Consider the following 18660-nt stretch of genomic DNA (forward strand, 5'->3'; position numbering starts at 1 on the left):
ACTAATCCGTTTTAAAAACAAAAAACAATCCGTTACAGAGTTTCTAATTTATATTGCGTTGCAGCAAGCATACAACGACCAGATTCCTTCAGCGCGGGAATTGGAGCGAATGTAAAGTCGCCTTTCCCCTATCTCAGAAGTTAAAGGCTTTGGTCGTTGCAGTGCTTCTGCAACAACGCGGTATGGTTTGCAGTAAACGAGAAGGTTTTATGCGCTAAATGAGATTTCTGAATTTTATTTCACTACCAATTATAAATAGAATTTATTTTTATGCATTCATATTTTTAAGTTAGGACTATACTGAAGCAAACCAATATAATGACAATTCTTTAAAAAAAAAAAAAAAGTGATTGTAGAATTACAAAGTAAGAAAGAAAATATGTAGTAGAGCAGAAAACAGAGGAAAGTAAACACGCATTCACAAGTTAATTCTTAGTTTAATGAAGGCTTCTTGTTCAGTAATTTGTGAACCAGATATTAATAAATCAATATATAGAATCCCCCTCTGCGGATAGTATTTTATTTTATAGCATACACATATTTGTTTTATAAAATAAATGTATTTCATACTCTTGATAACTTTCCACATACAGTTGTATGATGGGAAATGCCACATTGATTTTAGAACTACATAGCAATGTTCAGGGGCGCAGCCACGAGGATGGTCCACCGGGTCCATACCCCCTTAAAAAATTCGTTACTCGACTAACATTTGTAGGCATTCTTAAAAGAACTATACTTATATAACAGAGAAATGATTGATGTAGTCTAAATGTTTTATTTTGCGCCTCATCATGTACTCTTTCTTTTCTTATGAAAATAATCTATATTTTTTTCTAAAAATATAGCTGACAGTATGTAAGAATTACTAATCTTCTTTCCGGGTGCAGAATAAGACAAGCTTCGATATTACATAGATGTATTGGACCCTAAAATAATTTGGACCCTCCCAGCAAACATTTTTTGGTGTAGAACTGGCAATGCTGTTTGTTTTGACGTTCTTTGAATTTGGCTTCTGTTACATGCTTATCCTACATTTGGCGGGTTTCAAAGTTTGCTTTCCAGAACGTATGACATTCCTACGCATTGTTTCATCTCATATAGAAGCATATTGTGTTTATCGTGCATTGCTTACAACCAAGACGGATGATTTCGAACGTAGTCTTTCTTTTACGCATGTGTGTTGGTGTATATGTGACATTCGCGATTCATATATCTCTTTTGTATCAACTGTTTTGGCTTTTGTATCTTTTGTAGCTGTATTTTTTTAAATCAGCTGTTTTGGTTTTTAGTTATTAGATTTATCCACATTGTGTGTGCTATAATTCTGTAAATAACCTACAAATTCTCAATGAATTCTATACCATGATTTCTGTAAATAACTTACAAAAAAAAAAAAAAAAAGCAATTTGCCGAGCTCTCCACTGAGGAAAAACTTGCAATTAAGGCTTAGACAAAACATGCAAAGACCAATTCAGGAGAGTGTTCGAAAAAACATCTGGTTTAAATTCACAGGACATCTTATGACAGTAATGTTATTTGCATTAGATGTATTTCCACAATTTATTTTAAATTTTCTTTGATAAACTGTGAATAAAGTATGTTCAATTTATTTATTTATTTTATAACACTAATCTCTGCCACGAACTGTCTTCAGTCTACGCTACAGAGGAATGTGTATCACTGTCAGGGACTGGGTTTGCTGGAATGAATTGTTTGCAATTATCTAGAATAATTATTTAATGAATCTACAAAGCTTCTGAAATCAATATTAACTATACCTATGACGTGAGCAAAAGGTGACAAGCGTTTTCCCATGTCTAAAAAAATTGACACTTTCAAGGAATTGAATATCCCAAGAAAGGTTATCAAAATTGGTTAAGCTTTCTATCGAAAAAGACCTGATAATTAAAATACCAGAGTTCAACCAGCATGTATTAGGCAGATTCGCTCCAATCAAAGAGAGAAGAATGGACTTTACTAATTAAATAAGATGACTAATCGAATAAAATGTTCTGCATTTTATTTTTATTTTTTAAAACAGAATTTTCTTTAATTTAACACATCACATAGCATTTGCACCTAAAGTTATGCTGATTAGTCAATGAGTCAGGTTTATATCTTCTGTCTCCGATTCAGTGTTTCTTCCAGACATGTTTTTGGGGAGCACTGCCTCCTCGAGTGCTCCCGCGGAGGAAACCAAAATAATATGTCTATAATATAAAAATAAATAGACCTAGTTCCCCTGGAATACTAAGTGTGTCCCCCCTTCCTGAACGTTGTTTCTCAAAGAAACACTGCTCCGATCGTTATCTACTGCAACACCCGAAACCATAATACACCGACCGCCACTGTTTGCTTCATATTTACAAGTAAATGTGTGAACTTTTAAAATTAGAATAGTATGTAAATGCTATACCTGCACATCTACTGGAGACGTCAAAACTACTACAGGGTACACCGAAAACCAAATTCTGAAGACTGAGTTGTATTTATCCATTAACTGCCTTCCAACTTTGACCAATTCTAAAAAAATAAAAATGTTTATAGTAATTAGTAAAAAAAAAACTTAATATATCTCTACAATCTTATACACAATGCCATATCGAATAGTGGCAGTCACTCCACTATAAATTTCAAGTTTGCACTCGATAAAATGGCATTCCCGAGATACATAAATCTTGTAGAAGTATGAACATAAATTCTTTCCTATGCAATATGAAATTTTTGGTAAGATTATGCTCAATTGTTTTGTATAATTGAAATCTGGAAATACATTAAATGTATAAAAATTTTCATTATCATTACTCATAAAATAATTCACATAACAAAAGAAATTATCAAGTCTTTCAGTTTAACGTCCCACGATTATGTTCGTGAGGCTAAGAGGGGGCGATGATTAAGGCAAGTGAATGATGTTGCAAGAATCGGTGAATTGAGAATGTGGCATGAAAGGGAGTACCCCGAACATACCCACGAGCATGATGTTGTCCACCACAAACTTACTTGGGCGAGGGATCGAACCAGAGATCGCACATACCAAAGGTAAGTGCTCTACCACTGAGGCACCGTGCATCCAGGAAAATGCTCAAAGTAACTCCATACTCTAATTTAAATGTCATCGAGATCGAAAATTTATCTTATAAACTCTCGAAAATTTACATATTTGATCAAAACAAAACAATTGAGCATGGTCTTGCCAAAAGAAAAATTATATTACATCAAAGACAAACGAAAAAAGGCACATCACAAAAGAAATAAATATCTCTGAGAAAAGCAAGTTTTAATTAAAAATAATAATCGTGTATCAGTTTCGCAAACTAACTAAACATCACATCAAAGACAAACGAAAAAAGGCACATTACAAAAGAAATAAATATCTCTGAGAAAAGCAAGTTTTAATTAAAAATAATAATCGTGTATCAGTTTTGCAAACTAACTAAACATCTTGGCTTTATCAGACATAGTACCTACTGTAGGTATCGTGTCTAATGTAGCCAAGATATTTAGTTAAATGGCGAAACTGTTACACAATTATTAGTTTTAATTAACACTTGTTTTGCTCAGAGATTTTTATTTCTTTTGTGAAGTGACTAACATACAGCAAAGCTAACATGAATCAGATAGTTTACAAAAACGTGTTAAAGATAAAATAATTAGCTATTTTAGTACCAGTTTCAAAATTGAAACTGAATAGTTTGGTTATCTACCATAACTTCACAACGTCCAACAAAACCACCTTGATCGGTTTCTTTTTTTCTTTCTTTCTTTCTTTCTTTAACGATTAAATAATGGAAGAAACTATTGAATGTCTACGTAATACGTATTAGCAATTCTTTTGAAAACTACTCTGGGAAGCCTTAAGATTAACTGAATGTGAACTAAATCCGTTGTTTGGTTTATATGAAAAAGTGTCATTATCATATTCGCATTCTTTATCAAGGTGCACTCATGTCCAAAATTATTCTCGAATGTCTATAAATATGTTGTTCTAGGAATATAATTTGGTAACGAATTCGCCCGGTATTTCTTATAATGTTATAATCGGCAAGGACATGTATGTGGCAAATTTCATGCCAAAAGAGCAGTAAATAAGAACAATAAAACGAAAATAAAACTTTCTTGTTCATTTAGCAACATTTTGTTTTACTCATTCTAATTTTCGTATTTATAATTCTTTTTCTATGAAATTTACCACAAATATACATTTCCCGATTACACACACAGTATCAGTATTATAAGTACCCTGCAAAATTATTATCAAATTATATTCTTACAAGAAGACAGTCATAGGTATGTGACAATAATTTTGGACATGAGTGTACATCACGGACTTCCATGGGCATTAAAATAGTCCACTTGGGCAATATATGGCAGCAAATACTCAGTATCAGCAATGACTATTCTGCACATACACCATTAATAATAACTTCTTTTGACGGCAGAGCTCCCTCATGGCTATGTGGATGGCGTATGCGCCTTTGGGAGACCGATTCCCGGAGGGAGCTCATGTGGTTCGGATTCCACGTTAAGCTGTAGGTCCCTGTCTCATGTAGCCTCGTTGCTAAACGGGACGCTAAGCTTCCATCCAATTCAATCCAATCGTCTTGATTTCCGAAATAATATTTTATTAACGATATATGTGCAGTCATTATATGGCCATGTGCTTATTTCATTTACCCAAACTCGTATAACTCCAACAAGAAAGAACAAGAAGAAATCTCCGTTCTCCTCATGTATACTTTCTCCGTTTTGTACCCCATAAAATATAACTCAAATTTACAATTACTTTGACTGATTAAGATTACTAATTTTCCTTTGTTTCTATCACAAGTAATATATATATATATATATATATATATATATATATATATATATATATATATATATATATATATATATATATATATATATATATATATATATATATATATATATATATATAATTATCATAGGCATTCTGCTCTTACTGGCAGGTCACTTGCAGCCAGGGCCTAAAATTGAGTGGAGTACTCCACACTTTGTGGAACTGTAGGAAAGGAGTGTGGAACTATAATTCCTAAAGTGTGGAGTGGTATTAATGTGAGTACCTTACTTTTCCCGAATTATGTATTTAAACGCGTTTAGTGTGTCAAACTAAGTCTTACTGATTCAATACATTTATTATGCAATGGGTTACTCAATTCTATATAACAGGGACGGCATTAAGGGTGGGCGGGGGTGGGCGACCGCCCACCCGATGGATGGCCTCGCCCACCCATCCGCCCACCCCAACAGAAGTAGAGTAATGAAGGTGACATCCTGTACTTCAAAAGGAATAGGTATTACTTTCGATTGTAATGTAACAGGTTCTAGGACTCTGTTTAACTCTGCAATAAACAATGATTTTAAGACATACTTGTAGTAATATAATGATGCCAAAAGTCGTGATTAACCTTTAAATTATGCGGGCTTTAAATTCCAGCACCTCGTAAACTACGAAACCATTTGAACCGATTTCGTAAGGTTAAAAAAAAAAACGTAAAAATAATCACTTGTAATTGCCGCAGACACATGAAAAAAAAAACTTTTGTTACTTAACATCTCTACTTGAATTTCAGTTATTGACATATACGTGATTTTTATTGTTTTATACATTATTAGTATTGTTGTTACTGTAAATTTCCTTTTAGGAAAGAAAACTAAGATTTCTCCCTCCATTCCTCCTCAAATATACTGATAGGAGGAATATGTGTTTATTATTCCTTGAATTTCATTATTTGACGTCACAATCCATGTTAATCTTCCTTTCTAATTCCAGTTTTTACTCCAGGAGAAAAAAACACGGAAAAAATAAATAAAATTTACATGGTGTATCTAGTTTTAAAGGGGGATTTCCCCATTATTCCCAGATAATTCGCAAATTGTTGTGGACCAATAAAGTTAGTATGGCTAGAACTACTAATATTGTTTTCCCTGGAATGGTGTAAACATGATTGGTAGCTTGTTCTATTGGACACGAGTATAGGTGACTTGCTTTTATTCGAGCTCATTTAATTACACATTACCGTATTTTGTTTCTCCATTAGCAGTACAGGCTGCTCGCGTTAATCCAAACCCACCATAGTCCGAATGATATTTAGCCGGCAGGGTTGATATTTTTAGACTGGTTGCTCAAACAAACAGTTATTGTGAATTATTTGAGAACGGAGTTCCGGATTCGATTCCCAGTGGGAACACAAGAGATTTGAATCCCACTCTAGGTTCCGTTCTTAGAACGTTATCATCGTTCCATTCAAGGCTATGGCAAGTTATCATAGGTTCACTTTGCACAGGAACCTTCGGATCAAAGATCGACCTTCGGGCAGGACACTGCATGATCATAATGACCTTCCACTAATTGGTCATCGCGTCCTTTGTATATTGCTGGGGTATCGTCAGTGATACTACACAGAAAATGACGTCTTCTAATGCAGTATATTCTTATGGTATAAAATATATAGTATTATTTATCTCAACTAGTATCTTCTGAACCACTTCTTATAGTATCTTCTGAACCACTAGCGAAATATTTTTTACCCGTTTATCTTAGGTTGCAGCTTGTATCGCTATGAAGAGAACGTTTAGGGCAGTTATTCTAACAGTTGCTGAGATGAGTAATGAAAATCGCAGTCGCTCTTCTGAAGCAACACATCTATTGAGTGAAGTGAATTTTCAGTTTCTGTTCCAACTCAACTTGTTCACACTTTTTCTTGGAAAGTTGAAAAGATTGTCAGATTATCTACAAAATAAGGAGAGCGCACTGGCTGGTGCTGTTTTAGTTACGAAGGGTGTAGTGGATTATTTTACTGATATTCGAAACACAGTCGAGGAGTTCGAAAATATTTGGAATGAGTCTTTGAGTCTTGCTGAAAATAACGGTATATCTCTAACGGGTCCAATGTCCAGAACATGATCACTGCCCCATCGTTTACGTCAGTATATTATGACTGAGCAAATATCGGTTGAGGAAGAAGATATCCAATTCCAAGAAGACTACAGACTTAGGATATTTCTTCCTGTACTTGACAGAATACTTGCAGAAATGAATAGGCGTTTTACGGAAAGTACAGGTATTCTATGTGGGATAAGCAGTCTTCACCCTAAAAGCGAACACTTCTTCTCATTTGAGAAAATTGAACCACTTGCACGTCATTATGGATGTGTAGACAGGGATGAATTCAGGGAATAGCCCAGGGGGAATCTCCCCCCCCCCGAAGAAAATATATTCCCCCCCGGAGAAACTTCCAAAATTTCAGTCACAAAATGTAGAAATTACTTCACTCAATTATTTGCTTTTCTTTTCGTGCACATGCAAACGAAATCCAATCTCTCAATATACATATAAATGACGCAGACCGATTCTATATAAATATTAAGCATGTAACATCTAAGATAGAATATCAAATAGTCAATAAAACCTGTATTTCGTAACGCTATGACCGAGTTTGGCAGAACATGAAATTGTCAACTGTTGAAGAAAGGTTTGTATTTTAGTAGGTACTATACTCTTTCCCTATATTGTATATTAGTAGGTAGCACTTGCACAGATTGAGATTGGAAAGAAAAGATAGGGAAGATCTTTCGATCATTCCATATGATCTCTTACGTCAGCAGACTTCAGTTCTTCAAAATGTATAGTTCGTGCATTATTTGAAATAGAGCGCCTAAATCCCATTTCTCGCATCGGAAGTAACAGACGTAAATGTGTTTGACGATTGTTAATGTAAACACACCTTTCCTTAACTAAAAATAAGTCAGTTAAAGGGTGCGATTGAGAGGGATCAGGGAGGAGCATTTATCCCTCCCGGGTTAGAGATTTATTTAGAATTTATCAATATAATAGTATATATAAGTGAAAGATTGCTATTGAAGATTACGAAGATCCTGCTCACTGCCGTGCCATGGGGGAGGGGCAAGTGGGGCGACGGCCACGGGCGCCGAAGTAAGAGGTGCAAAAAGAAAAGAAGAAAAGAAAAAAGAGAGGAATGAAACACATGCGCACATGTGGGAATGTGCACATATATAAAATGAAAGGAAAAAAGTAATAAAAAGTGCTCAAATTAAAAGAAGAGCAGGGTTTACTTTTTAAAATTTTCTCATCTTTCGCGGCTGGTCTGTCGACCTCACTCATATGTACGGGGGTGCCGTCGTATACTCTCGCCCCAAGCGCTGATTTTCCACGACACGGCACTAATCTACTGAAGATTTCGTAAACTAAACTGATGTGTATGCAGTGAAGAAACCAGGGCTAATATGCTTGATTTAGAATCAGAAGTGTGAGAAAGAATGATAACTTGTTGTTAAGATATTCCTATGTATGTTTGTTTTAGGCCAAAAAATATGTGAGTTAATTTAAATCTTTTTTTAAAAACTTATACATTAGTAACAAACAGTAACTACTGAATATAGGAAATAATAACAAAAATAGCTACTGTAAATAGCAGTTAAAGTTTAGTCTAAAATATTTTTGCCAGTCTATTTAATGTTGTAGATAAAATTAAACGATTGTTGTTTTTTTAAATTATAATCTCACATTGAATATTTATCAGCAATTAGTCTCAATATTAGGTAAGATGTGCATGTGAATGGAATTGTTAAATATGCTGCTATCTTGTAAAAATACAGAAAAACAACGCTCCCCCCGAGGAGCTCACATTCCCTCCCGGGTGAAAATGTCTGAATTCAACACTGTGTGTAGATAGTGTCGATAGTGTAGAGATGGAGCTGAAAGTTCTCCCGAAAGTTTTGAAACGTTATGAGGAGGAAAACCAATGCAAAATTATCCTCCGTTTTTCAGTTTACTGAAGTGATGGATCGGTTCAAAATCGCTTTTCATGAAATTCACAAATTAGCCTTAATTGTTGTCACCATTCCTGTATCTAGTTCACCATGTGAGCGTTCTTTCTCGTGTCTTGGGTTAAAACATATCTAAGAAATCGAATGGCAAACGGTCGCCTAAGCGATCTTTGGGTCCTTTTAGCAGAGATAATACTTGCAATGAATATTGCTGTAGAGGATGTGGTAAACGCATTCAATGCTGGACATAAAAATTGACGCATTGCACTTCATTAAAGTGCAGGTATAAAAGTTTATTGTAAGCTTGTTAGTACCATGTGATCAGCCCTTCATAGTTTAAAATACATTGTTCTTTCTGTGGATCATGATGGAGTTTTGTTAATTGCTATTTACTTCTTTATCCAATTTATAGGCCTAATTGTTTTAGTTTTTTTTTCTTAAGTTTCAGTTTCAAAGATATCTGTGTAAGCTACGATCAAACAATCATGATTTCGAATTTCCCTATTCTTTTAGCAACATAGGTCTTTGCTGTTGCATATAGAGATCACGTCAAAAAAATCTTATTTTATTTTACCTACTTATTGCGTATTTTATGTTACAAGCTAGAGTGTTATCTGTTAGTCTGTGTTGTTTGAACCTTCTTTTTATTTCTATGCATTCATGTGCATTCTTGGAGGGAGAGGAGTTAAAGCTGTCTTGAACTTCATCGACTACATAGTACACACCGTTATTATTGTTAAAAAAAACTGGAAGTAGAGGTAGTGTGTCTGCCACGCGGAATTCGGTAGGTCGAGTATATAACTCCAGCAGCCCATCCTAAGTCCTGCATTTCTTCAGTCCCACCAGGCGAATGCCGGAATTGTACCTTCTATAAGGCCAAGACAGCTGTTTTCCACATCCTTGTTCCTTCCCTATTTCGGTCTGAGCCTTCGCTAACTGAAGCGTATAGAAACTGAAACTTAATTATTGTCAAAAAATATGTCTGATTGCCCAGTTCTCATTTTCATTGCCCGCCCACCCAGCAACTAGGTCCGCCTCTTTCCGCCCACCCCATCAAGCGTTTCTGGCGCCGTCCCTGCTATATAACTACCAGTATATGACATTAAGCCAGAGTTAATACGTATAGGTGTCTCCTAGATGACAGGGAAAACCATTGTCAATTTTGAGGCGAAGGAACTTTTTAACTATATTTAGTTTTCAAACGTTTTCGGTTGCATTCATATAGTTTTAAAATATGCAACTAACTGCTCGTTTATCTGTTGTTTTAATAGGACATTACACTTTTCCGATATAATGAAATATGTTGTTTTGTAGATAAAAATTACACGATCCTTTGAATCCGTTATAGAAATATGTACTACCAGAGATAACACATCAATAACCGCCAAAAATTTAGCAGAAGCACCGTAGACTCTCAACAAGCAATCATAACACAGGAAATATCCGTTCGTAAGTTGCATGGGGAAAAAATCTCGCTAGCCGGCCCGGGTTAATTCTTGTCTTTTGTCTATAGATCAGTGTTCGCTGTTTAGTGACTATGCATTGTTGTCTTCGGTAAAGTAATTTCATTACTTTAGAAACAATAACGAAAATGGAATAGAGGAAGGAACAGAGGAAAGAAACAAAAAGTAAGCCAATGTTCCTCATCTTTATGCCTGCAGACACGACACCTGACACATGGTTCTCATCTAGTTGATTTTCCGGTACTTTGTGCCTACAAGCAGCATAGGGTATTCAATTTTCCATGTTGCTGGGCGTTGAATATTAGGTCTATTTATGTTTATATGGAACATTGAAATTCAAAGCCTCAGTAAAATTATACAGGGATCCCTCCAGGAATTTCTTAGTGTGGGCACCCACTACTGACTAAATATTACCCGGTTTTGAGAAATCGCGCTCACAGTTAGCAGTATGAACAGGTACAGAAGGTAGTAGCCTATAACGCAGTAAATTTGAGCCAAGTTGGGCATGTTGGGGAAAAGAGTACATGGTCTTGTCAGTGGAGAAGTACTTCACCAACTCGGATTATTTTTATTCTTTTTGCATATTAACGCGGAAATTTTAAGTGCGGGTAAGGTGAGGGACGGCGTCCCGGCGATGTTAAGTGCGGAAAACGACGCCCCACGTGGAGTGATCCCTGAAAATAGGTACGCCTACTAATATAAGAAACGTAACATCTGTTTCTGTTTCTTCGTCATTACTTTCCATCGTTTTGTGTATGTTACAGTGATAATTGGGAGTAAGTAGAATGCTGTAGACTAGACCACCCCTTATTGCTATTATGAACCTATTTTATATATTTCATTTTTTTTTTCAAAATTATAGGCCCATGTTGAGTTTACAAGTGTTGCTAAATATTGTTACGTGTTTTTTTAATGGTTTTACTTCAAGAAATGCCACTTACTGTGTTTTTACAGGCTGAAAACAACATGTCAATGTGAGTGCAAAAACACAATAAGTGCAAAATTACTAAAATATATATGATAAACAGTTAAAAATCTGAATTTTTGACTGTACAATATACAATCACAAATATATATATATATATATATATATATATATATATATATATATATATATATATATATATATATATATATATATATATATATATATATATATAATACCTGTCACATCTGAAAACCCATTCCTAAGTCGCCACAAAGTTATTTGTCCTGATACAGATCTTTTGCAGTTCGCAATGCATTATAGAGATGCATCATCGTGAAGTATGTTGAAAGGTCTGGACGCTAAAAGCCTTCTCATGAAAATCTGTGGAAATCAGTCATTTCATGCTCTGTCAACAAGTCTAGCCCGAGTTGTTGCTTCGAAACCATTTTCTTTCGATTTTGAAAGACTTATAAGTGACTACAACATATTGAAAATAGATAGCAGACTCCCTTTGGCTCCCACTACTGTGAAAAATTACCTTCACGTTAATATAAATATGAGTCCGTTGGAAGATTTTAACCCAACCCCTGCTGTTATGAAATGGCTGGCCAGAAAGGAAAGGCGTTTTGAAGTTGGTAGGAAGTCAAAGGAACAGCCCTGGTATAACGGTGTATTTGCCTCGGCAGAAAACAGACTAAGACACCGTGATGATCACGGAAAAATGACAGTGAAATTCTTATGTAAGAAAGTGACTTTTCTTCCAGTGTGACTATTTTTCTTACCGGTTTGTTTCCTGTATTTTATGGTTTAATACAATACAATTAAATTCGCCAAAATTTTCCTACATAATAATAATAATAATAATAATAATAATAATAATAATAATAATAATAATAATAATAATAATAATAATTATTATTATTATTATTATTATTATTATTATTATTATTATTATTATTATTATTATTATTATTATTATTATTATTATTATTATTTTGGATCGCAGGTAAACATGATGTACTGGACTGGACAGAACACTGATTATATGTCAAAACAAATGCTGACTAAAGTTTTTCTATACTATATAAAATTTTTACCAGTGTGGAGCTGTGATTTCGTTGAATTTTAGGCCCTGCTTGCAGCAGCTGAGAAGCTTCCATGCTCCACGGTCCTGCGCTAACCTCTTCGTCTTCACGTATGAAATTTCTATTTTTATATCATCCATTAATTGTAGTCTCCTCCGCCCCCTCCCTCTCTTTCTCGCCACCATAACTTCTAGGACATCTCTCATGATACAGTTTCTTCTTAGGCGATGTCCCAACCAGTTTCTCTTCCTCTTCTTAACAATATCTAAAAGTATTATTTCTTCCCCCACCATTTCTAATACGCTCTCGTTCGTTTTCCACACGACCCAATTAATTCTCTCCATTCTTCTCCACACCCACATTTCAAAGGCTTCCAATCGTTTTTCATCACTTTTACGTAATGTCCACGTTTCCGCCCCATACAGTACAACACTGCACACGAGGCATTTTATGAGTCTTTTTCTCAACTCTTTATTCAAGGTCCCATAAAACAGACTTTTCTTCCTCCTAAAGGATTCTTTCGCCATTCCTATTCTTGCTTTTATTTCACTTCGTACTTTATGTCATTATTAAGAATACTACCCAGATATCGAAAACTATTCACTTGTTCTATTTTCTCCCCTTCCACTTTTATATTTGACACAGACCTTTTCGTTCCAATCACCATGGCTTTTGTCTTTCTAACTTTTATTTTCATCTCATATTCTTCAAAGCCCGTCCTCAGGTTTATGATTTATTTTATTGATTTCCTTTTCACATTCTGATTTCCATATCGTCTGGAAATCTTATGCATCTAATCATTCTACTTTCTACCGAAATGCCGTTATCATCATGTAAACTCTTTTTCACTATCTCTTCTAGATAGACATTAAATAGTGTTGGCGAGAGGCAGCATCCTTGTCGAACTCCCCTTCCAATTGCACTCTCTTCCGTCAGTTCTTCTTATATCCTAACACTTACTTGTTGGCTCATGTATAAGTTTCTTATGAGTCTTCGATCTTTCCATCCCAACCCTATCTTCTTTAGAACTCCCAACAACAATTCCCAATTCACTCGGTCAAAAGCCTTTTCTAGATCAATAAATACAACATACACCTCTTTCCCTTTTCAATAAATCTTCCACCGATTTCCCTTAATAACCCAATAGCATCTCTTGTGCCCTTACCTGTTCTGAACTCGAACTGCTTCTCCTCAACTTCTTCATATATATATATATATATATATATATATATATATATATATATATATATATATATATATATATATATATATATATATATATATATATATATATATAGAGAGAGAGAGAGAGAGAGAGAGAGAGAGAGAGAGAGAGAGAGAGAGAGAGAGAGAGTGCACTCGTAAATTTAGCCTCAAAACACACATACTGAATTCCTTTGTCAGAGAATAGTATTTCAAAATGCCGTACTTGATACAACCTTTTGGCATGATATATGCATGCATGAAGTATGTGTATGAAAGAACACATACTTTCTGAACTTCGGATTTAACTAGAAATATGTATCTCCTACATTCAATAATAATAATAATAATAATAATAATAATAATAATAATAATAATAATAATAATAAATGCTCTTCTCATTTTCCTTTCAACAGTGTCGTGTCTGAGAGCTTGCTCTTCTTTCAGGTTCGAGGCCAGCTGCAAGTACAAACGTTTCACAGCACTTTAACGTTATAGATCTACATCCAAATAACAATGCTAAAAAAGGATTTGAGTTCGAAAAAAAAGGAAGAAGAAAGGCCCCTTTACAGATAGCTCAACTCTGTATAAAGGACTATCTAGTTCGATTCCAGGCCATATGCGTTTGTGGCGAACAGCATTATGTTTATGGGTTTTCTCAGGAGTTTTCCTATTTCCTACCTTTTTCATCTCATCTTTTTTTCTCATCATGATTGTATTTCCAGGGCTCCTCTTTAGCCTAAAGAATCAGGACTAATGGCGTACTTCTGCTGTAAGCCTCTTATCTTGAAGGCGAGGTAGGGTAGTGGGGAACAGCCTATACTATGATATGTAGTATAGAGTAGAAATTTAGAGCTGGCGACCAGTGTTCAGTAGGAATGGTTTCTGCCTAAACTCACAGGGATGTGCAGTTTCTGTTTCGCACAAAATAATTGTAACTGAGTGGGAGAAAACACAGAATGTAATTAACAACATTGTAATTCGCCCCTCGTTTCCCATCCTCAATCGAAATGCTTTGCTTCTTGGCTCGTCAACGCAAGAGATCGTTTATCCCGCTGTTTGAAGCTAGAACAGCTGGGGGGGGGGACAGTCCAGTGCCTAGAACAGATCAACCAATCACGTCACGATGTCAGTGGTAAATAAAGGCCGTAGGCGGGATGGGACCTCTCATTACACTGTTGCCATACTTGGTACAATTGTACAAAATTCAGCCCTTTTTGTCATCGTCCGTTGGTACCACGCTGGCATTTTCAGCCCCTTTTATGAAAAATTTGGTACAATTCTACCCAATTCAGCACCATGTAACAAAATACATGACACATTTTCTAAAGTGTCAGTAAGACTTTCCCTACATCTCTTTCTTTTGACGTCTTTCATGAAAGGTTCTAGGACCCGGAACCGGTTTTAATTACATTTTTTAGAAATGTCAGTTAACTTATCTTATATTCTTCATACAGTCTATTATCCTTCTTTGGTCTTGAAATAAGCAAGAATAAGGTGCAATAATTTATGTTTTAATATTTTATTATAACGTACTGTTTACATATGAACTCGGAGATGATTGATTTGTTCCTAGTTTCATATTTTTTCATATATGGCTATAATACTTTTTTGGTTTATTGGCCACTTTAAAATAGAGGAGCGTTTGGTTTCGTTACAATACATACCGAAGATGATAACTGTTTTCCCTTTTAATTTGCGACCTCTGTTATACTTCCTACGTACGAGAAAAGTTTCATCTACTTCCAAGGTTGTTCGGGTTCTTATTTGGATGTTTTTAAAAAGTAATTTTTAAAAAGAACATTTTCTTGATTTGCTTCCTTGGAAGAGGGGGGTGGGAGTGTTTTAGAACATCACCTCTTTTAGTTTCGTGTTATAGGGTTATTATTTCACTGGTATAATGAATTCAGCCCTTTTTGTTTCAATTTGGTACTATTTTTCAGCCCACTCCAGAGATAGAACTGTGGCAACGCTGTCTCATAATTTCTACGTACGTGAGAGATACTGGCGACCATTATTTTTGATTGGCGAGTGCGTCTGACCTTGAAATTTTGCACCCCGCATTAGTATCATGTCAAAACTTTTGAAGTAAGTAACTTATAGATACACTTTAAACGTTCTCCCTCTCGCATTTTAGCGGCTTAAAAAGTGTCGGTTATAATGAACTTTCAGTTTATTTATAAATTCTAAATGATAATTTTTCCCTCGAAATCTACTTCATTTTCAGATTAGGTATATTAAACCTCAACCAATCAATCAGTCAGATAAGTTATTGCTAACACTATTGAACGTTAATCTAATAGCTCTATAAACATTTCAATGATAACTAAAAAGCTCACTTTTTCCTTCGCCGTATCGATTTTTCTTTGAATCTTTTTTCTTCTTTTTAGAAATTTCTCTTCAAATTTCAGGAATTACAGGCTTTTTTCGTGTTAAAACAGGATAGCAAAAGTGAAACGTACTTACTGTTATATCCCCATTAAAATTGAAATATTTAAAACAGACCAAAATTTCCTAGGCAAAAAAACCAAGGAAAAAACTTCGTTTTTTAAAAGCATTTTAGGCCTTTAAATCTCTAATGGTATATGCATTGGCCAAATGCATTGGATTCAAGCTAAGATCATAGTTCAGAGCACTGGCGCAAATCCCTGGGGTATGAGGGCGACATGTCCAGGGTTGGCAAGGTAATTTTCTTGTTACGTATTTTACGTAAATTACGCGTAATTTACTAGTAATATACGTCATGTAGAAAACCAGTTTTTTACGCAGACGTAGAAAACTATATTTCTTTCATTAAAACTAAGATCATTTTGAATAGTCGGTTATATTGTAAGCTTAGTTTTCTTATTTAAGCATTAAAACATTATTATCTTCTAAACATTATATTTAAAGTAATGATTTCATGCCAAATCATAGTAATAAAAGATAATTTTGGATAGCCCCTCGCCGGCCCACTACTACTTTCCACCTATTAGCGCACACCCAAGCACAACCACCCAACATATAAGCACACACATTAAAAATATGTGTTGGTTCGGATATGTTTGAAAGTATCAAGTAACCTTTTGATTATAACAATTTATTGTTATACCTTTGCAGCTTTTAATATAAAACTCGAAACATTTCAGTATACTTTGAAACTTCTATAAAAAAAAAAAAAAAAAAAAAAAAAGAGAGATTGACTGTTAGGCTCATTTCACCTTCATATTACACACTATCACACACATAACTGATACGAAAAGTACTGATCAGAATATTGAAATAATGAAATTTTAGAATAAACTGATTTGTTTTCCTTCCACGTCTGAACGATACTATATATACCACTTCACTTAGCACCGGGACATATTGAATTTTCGATGTAAAAGTTATTAGATTCTCATTTTAAACACACACAACTGAAAAAATATAAAAGCACCCAACAGAACATTACACTAAATTTTTCGGAATGAACTCATTTATTTTGCTCTTTTCTTCCAAGTCCAACAACAACACTAAATATATTACTTCCCTTAGCACTTGACTATCATTTGAACATTTAATGTAGACATTTTTCATGCTCATAATAAATAGACAAAACTGAAGAAAATACTCAACAGAATATTGAACTACTTGTTTCTTCATTTTTTTTTTATTTTTATTTTTTTTTTTTTTTTAAGAAACAATTTGTCTTTCTTCCTAGTTCGAATACTGAATATATTTCACTTGGTTCCAATGAAACTGCGTATATCATTTCATTTAAAACTTGGCCATTATTTTAATTCTAAAAAAAAAAAAAAAAAAAAAAAAAAAAGTTACATGCCATTTCAATTATAGTTTAGTACAATTCGAACACAATACTCTTAATCACACTAATATTCATAACTTGAGTGGTCTTGTAATTTGAGGGTGTAGTATATTTGAAGTAGTTTCTTCGAACGTTCGAAGCTGAGCCGGTTTCTTGTGACGTTATGGACAAAGGACCAATTTGAGAAAAAGTCTTTCAATTTGCGCTGAAGATGCTAGGATGTTCAGTAACTTCATAGCAAATTCCGACAACTCCTTATGTTACCGAGTAGCGAAATACCAGAATGTGCGTGGTGTTGTAATTCCCATCTTCAAAATTTCCACATTTTCCCCGATATTGCTGGTAGCTAGTTATTCCTGAAGAGCCGAGGTTTTCCAACAGAAACTCCTCTACTTGTTCGTGATGCTTTTCTCAGACATTGCAGAAAGTCTTCACAAATGGAGACCACGAAGGCTTACCATTGTTGTTACATTGCACAATAGTTTATTCCATGGCTTCTCTGGCATAAAACTTTTCTCGATTACAGAGGGTTTAAAACATGAAAAATGATGAAATGGGTTTTGAACAGTCACGCGTGCAAACCGTATTATACAATGCTACTTTACAAAGCCAATACAAAATTCCCAGTTTATGCCTACGGATTAAGTTTTGCAAAATCCAGCTAGATTCCATACAATTTTAGGAAGATTTTTTTAAAGCTCAGCGTGTAGAACGTTTTCTTTTAATTTGTAGACCTGTTTCTAATTTTTTACGTACTTTACGTATTTTACGTAAATTACGCGTATTTTACACGTCACGTAGAAAACCTTTTTTTACGCGTAATTACCCAACCCTGGACATGTCCCCCTCAATTTTGGAACTGGAGGGGACTGACTCCAATAATTCGATCTGAAATATGTTTTTTGGGGAAAAATATGATTATTTGTAACCGACTGCTACAAAAGAAAGTGAGATGAAATTGATGTTCCTTGGCTTGTTTCATTTTTTGTTCTTCATCTACATCGCCTGATATATAATATACAATAAGCTCACCTCAGATTCATCTACAGTATCATTCCCCCCCCCCCCCAAGAATAAACCTCAAATCTGCCCGACTCCCAAAATTGAAGACAACTCTGCTCCCTGATCCTCCACAGCACTGTTTTTCAACTTCATAAATATTTTGAGCATCGCTTAAAAAAAAAATGGAACGGTCATACCCGCCCCAATGTTGAAGACAGATTTGCGCCGATGGTTCAGAGCCAATGTTAATATTAGGCATATATTCCTTCCTTCACAATCTCGGTATTGAATCATAGCACAAACCACAAATGTTCGAACTTAAACCTAAAGCAATGGTTTCCAACCTGCAAGCCATGAAAAGCAAGGAATGGGGTT

The 18660-nt window shown here is 34.8% G+C and overlaps 1 protein-coding gene across 1 annotated transcript in view; it reads right to left on the reverse strand.

The window, feature by feature from the left end:
• Nucleotides 1–18660, reverse strand: part of LOC145666329 (cytochrome P450 4C1-like) — an 89166-nt gene that overhangs the window by 55344 nt on the left and 15162 nt on the right. Inside the window, exon 3 of the mRNA XM_081733437.1 lies at nt 2420–2526. Coding sequence (XP_081589563.1) covers nt 2420–2526 — 107 coding nt within the window. The remainder of the gene's footprint in view (nt 1–2419; nt 2527–18660) is intronic.

Source organism: Thermobia domestica, chromosome 1 (assembly GCF_964235325.1).
Source record: "Thermobia domestica chromosome 1, izTheDome1.hap1.1, whole genome shotgun sequence".
Taxonomy (NCBI): domain Eukaryota; kingdom Metazoa; phylum Arthropoda; class Insecta; order Zygentoma; family Lepismatidae; genus Thermobia; species Thermobia domestica.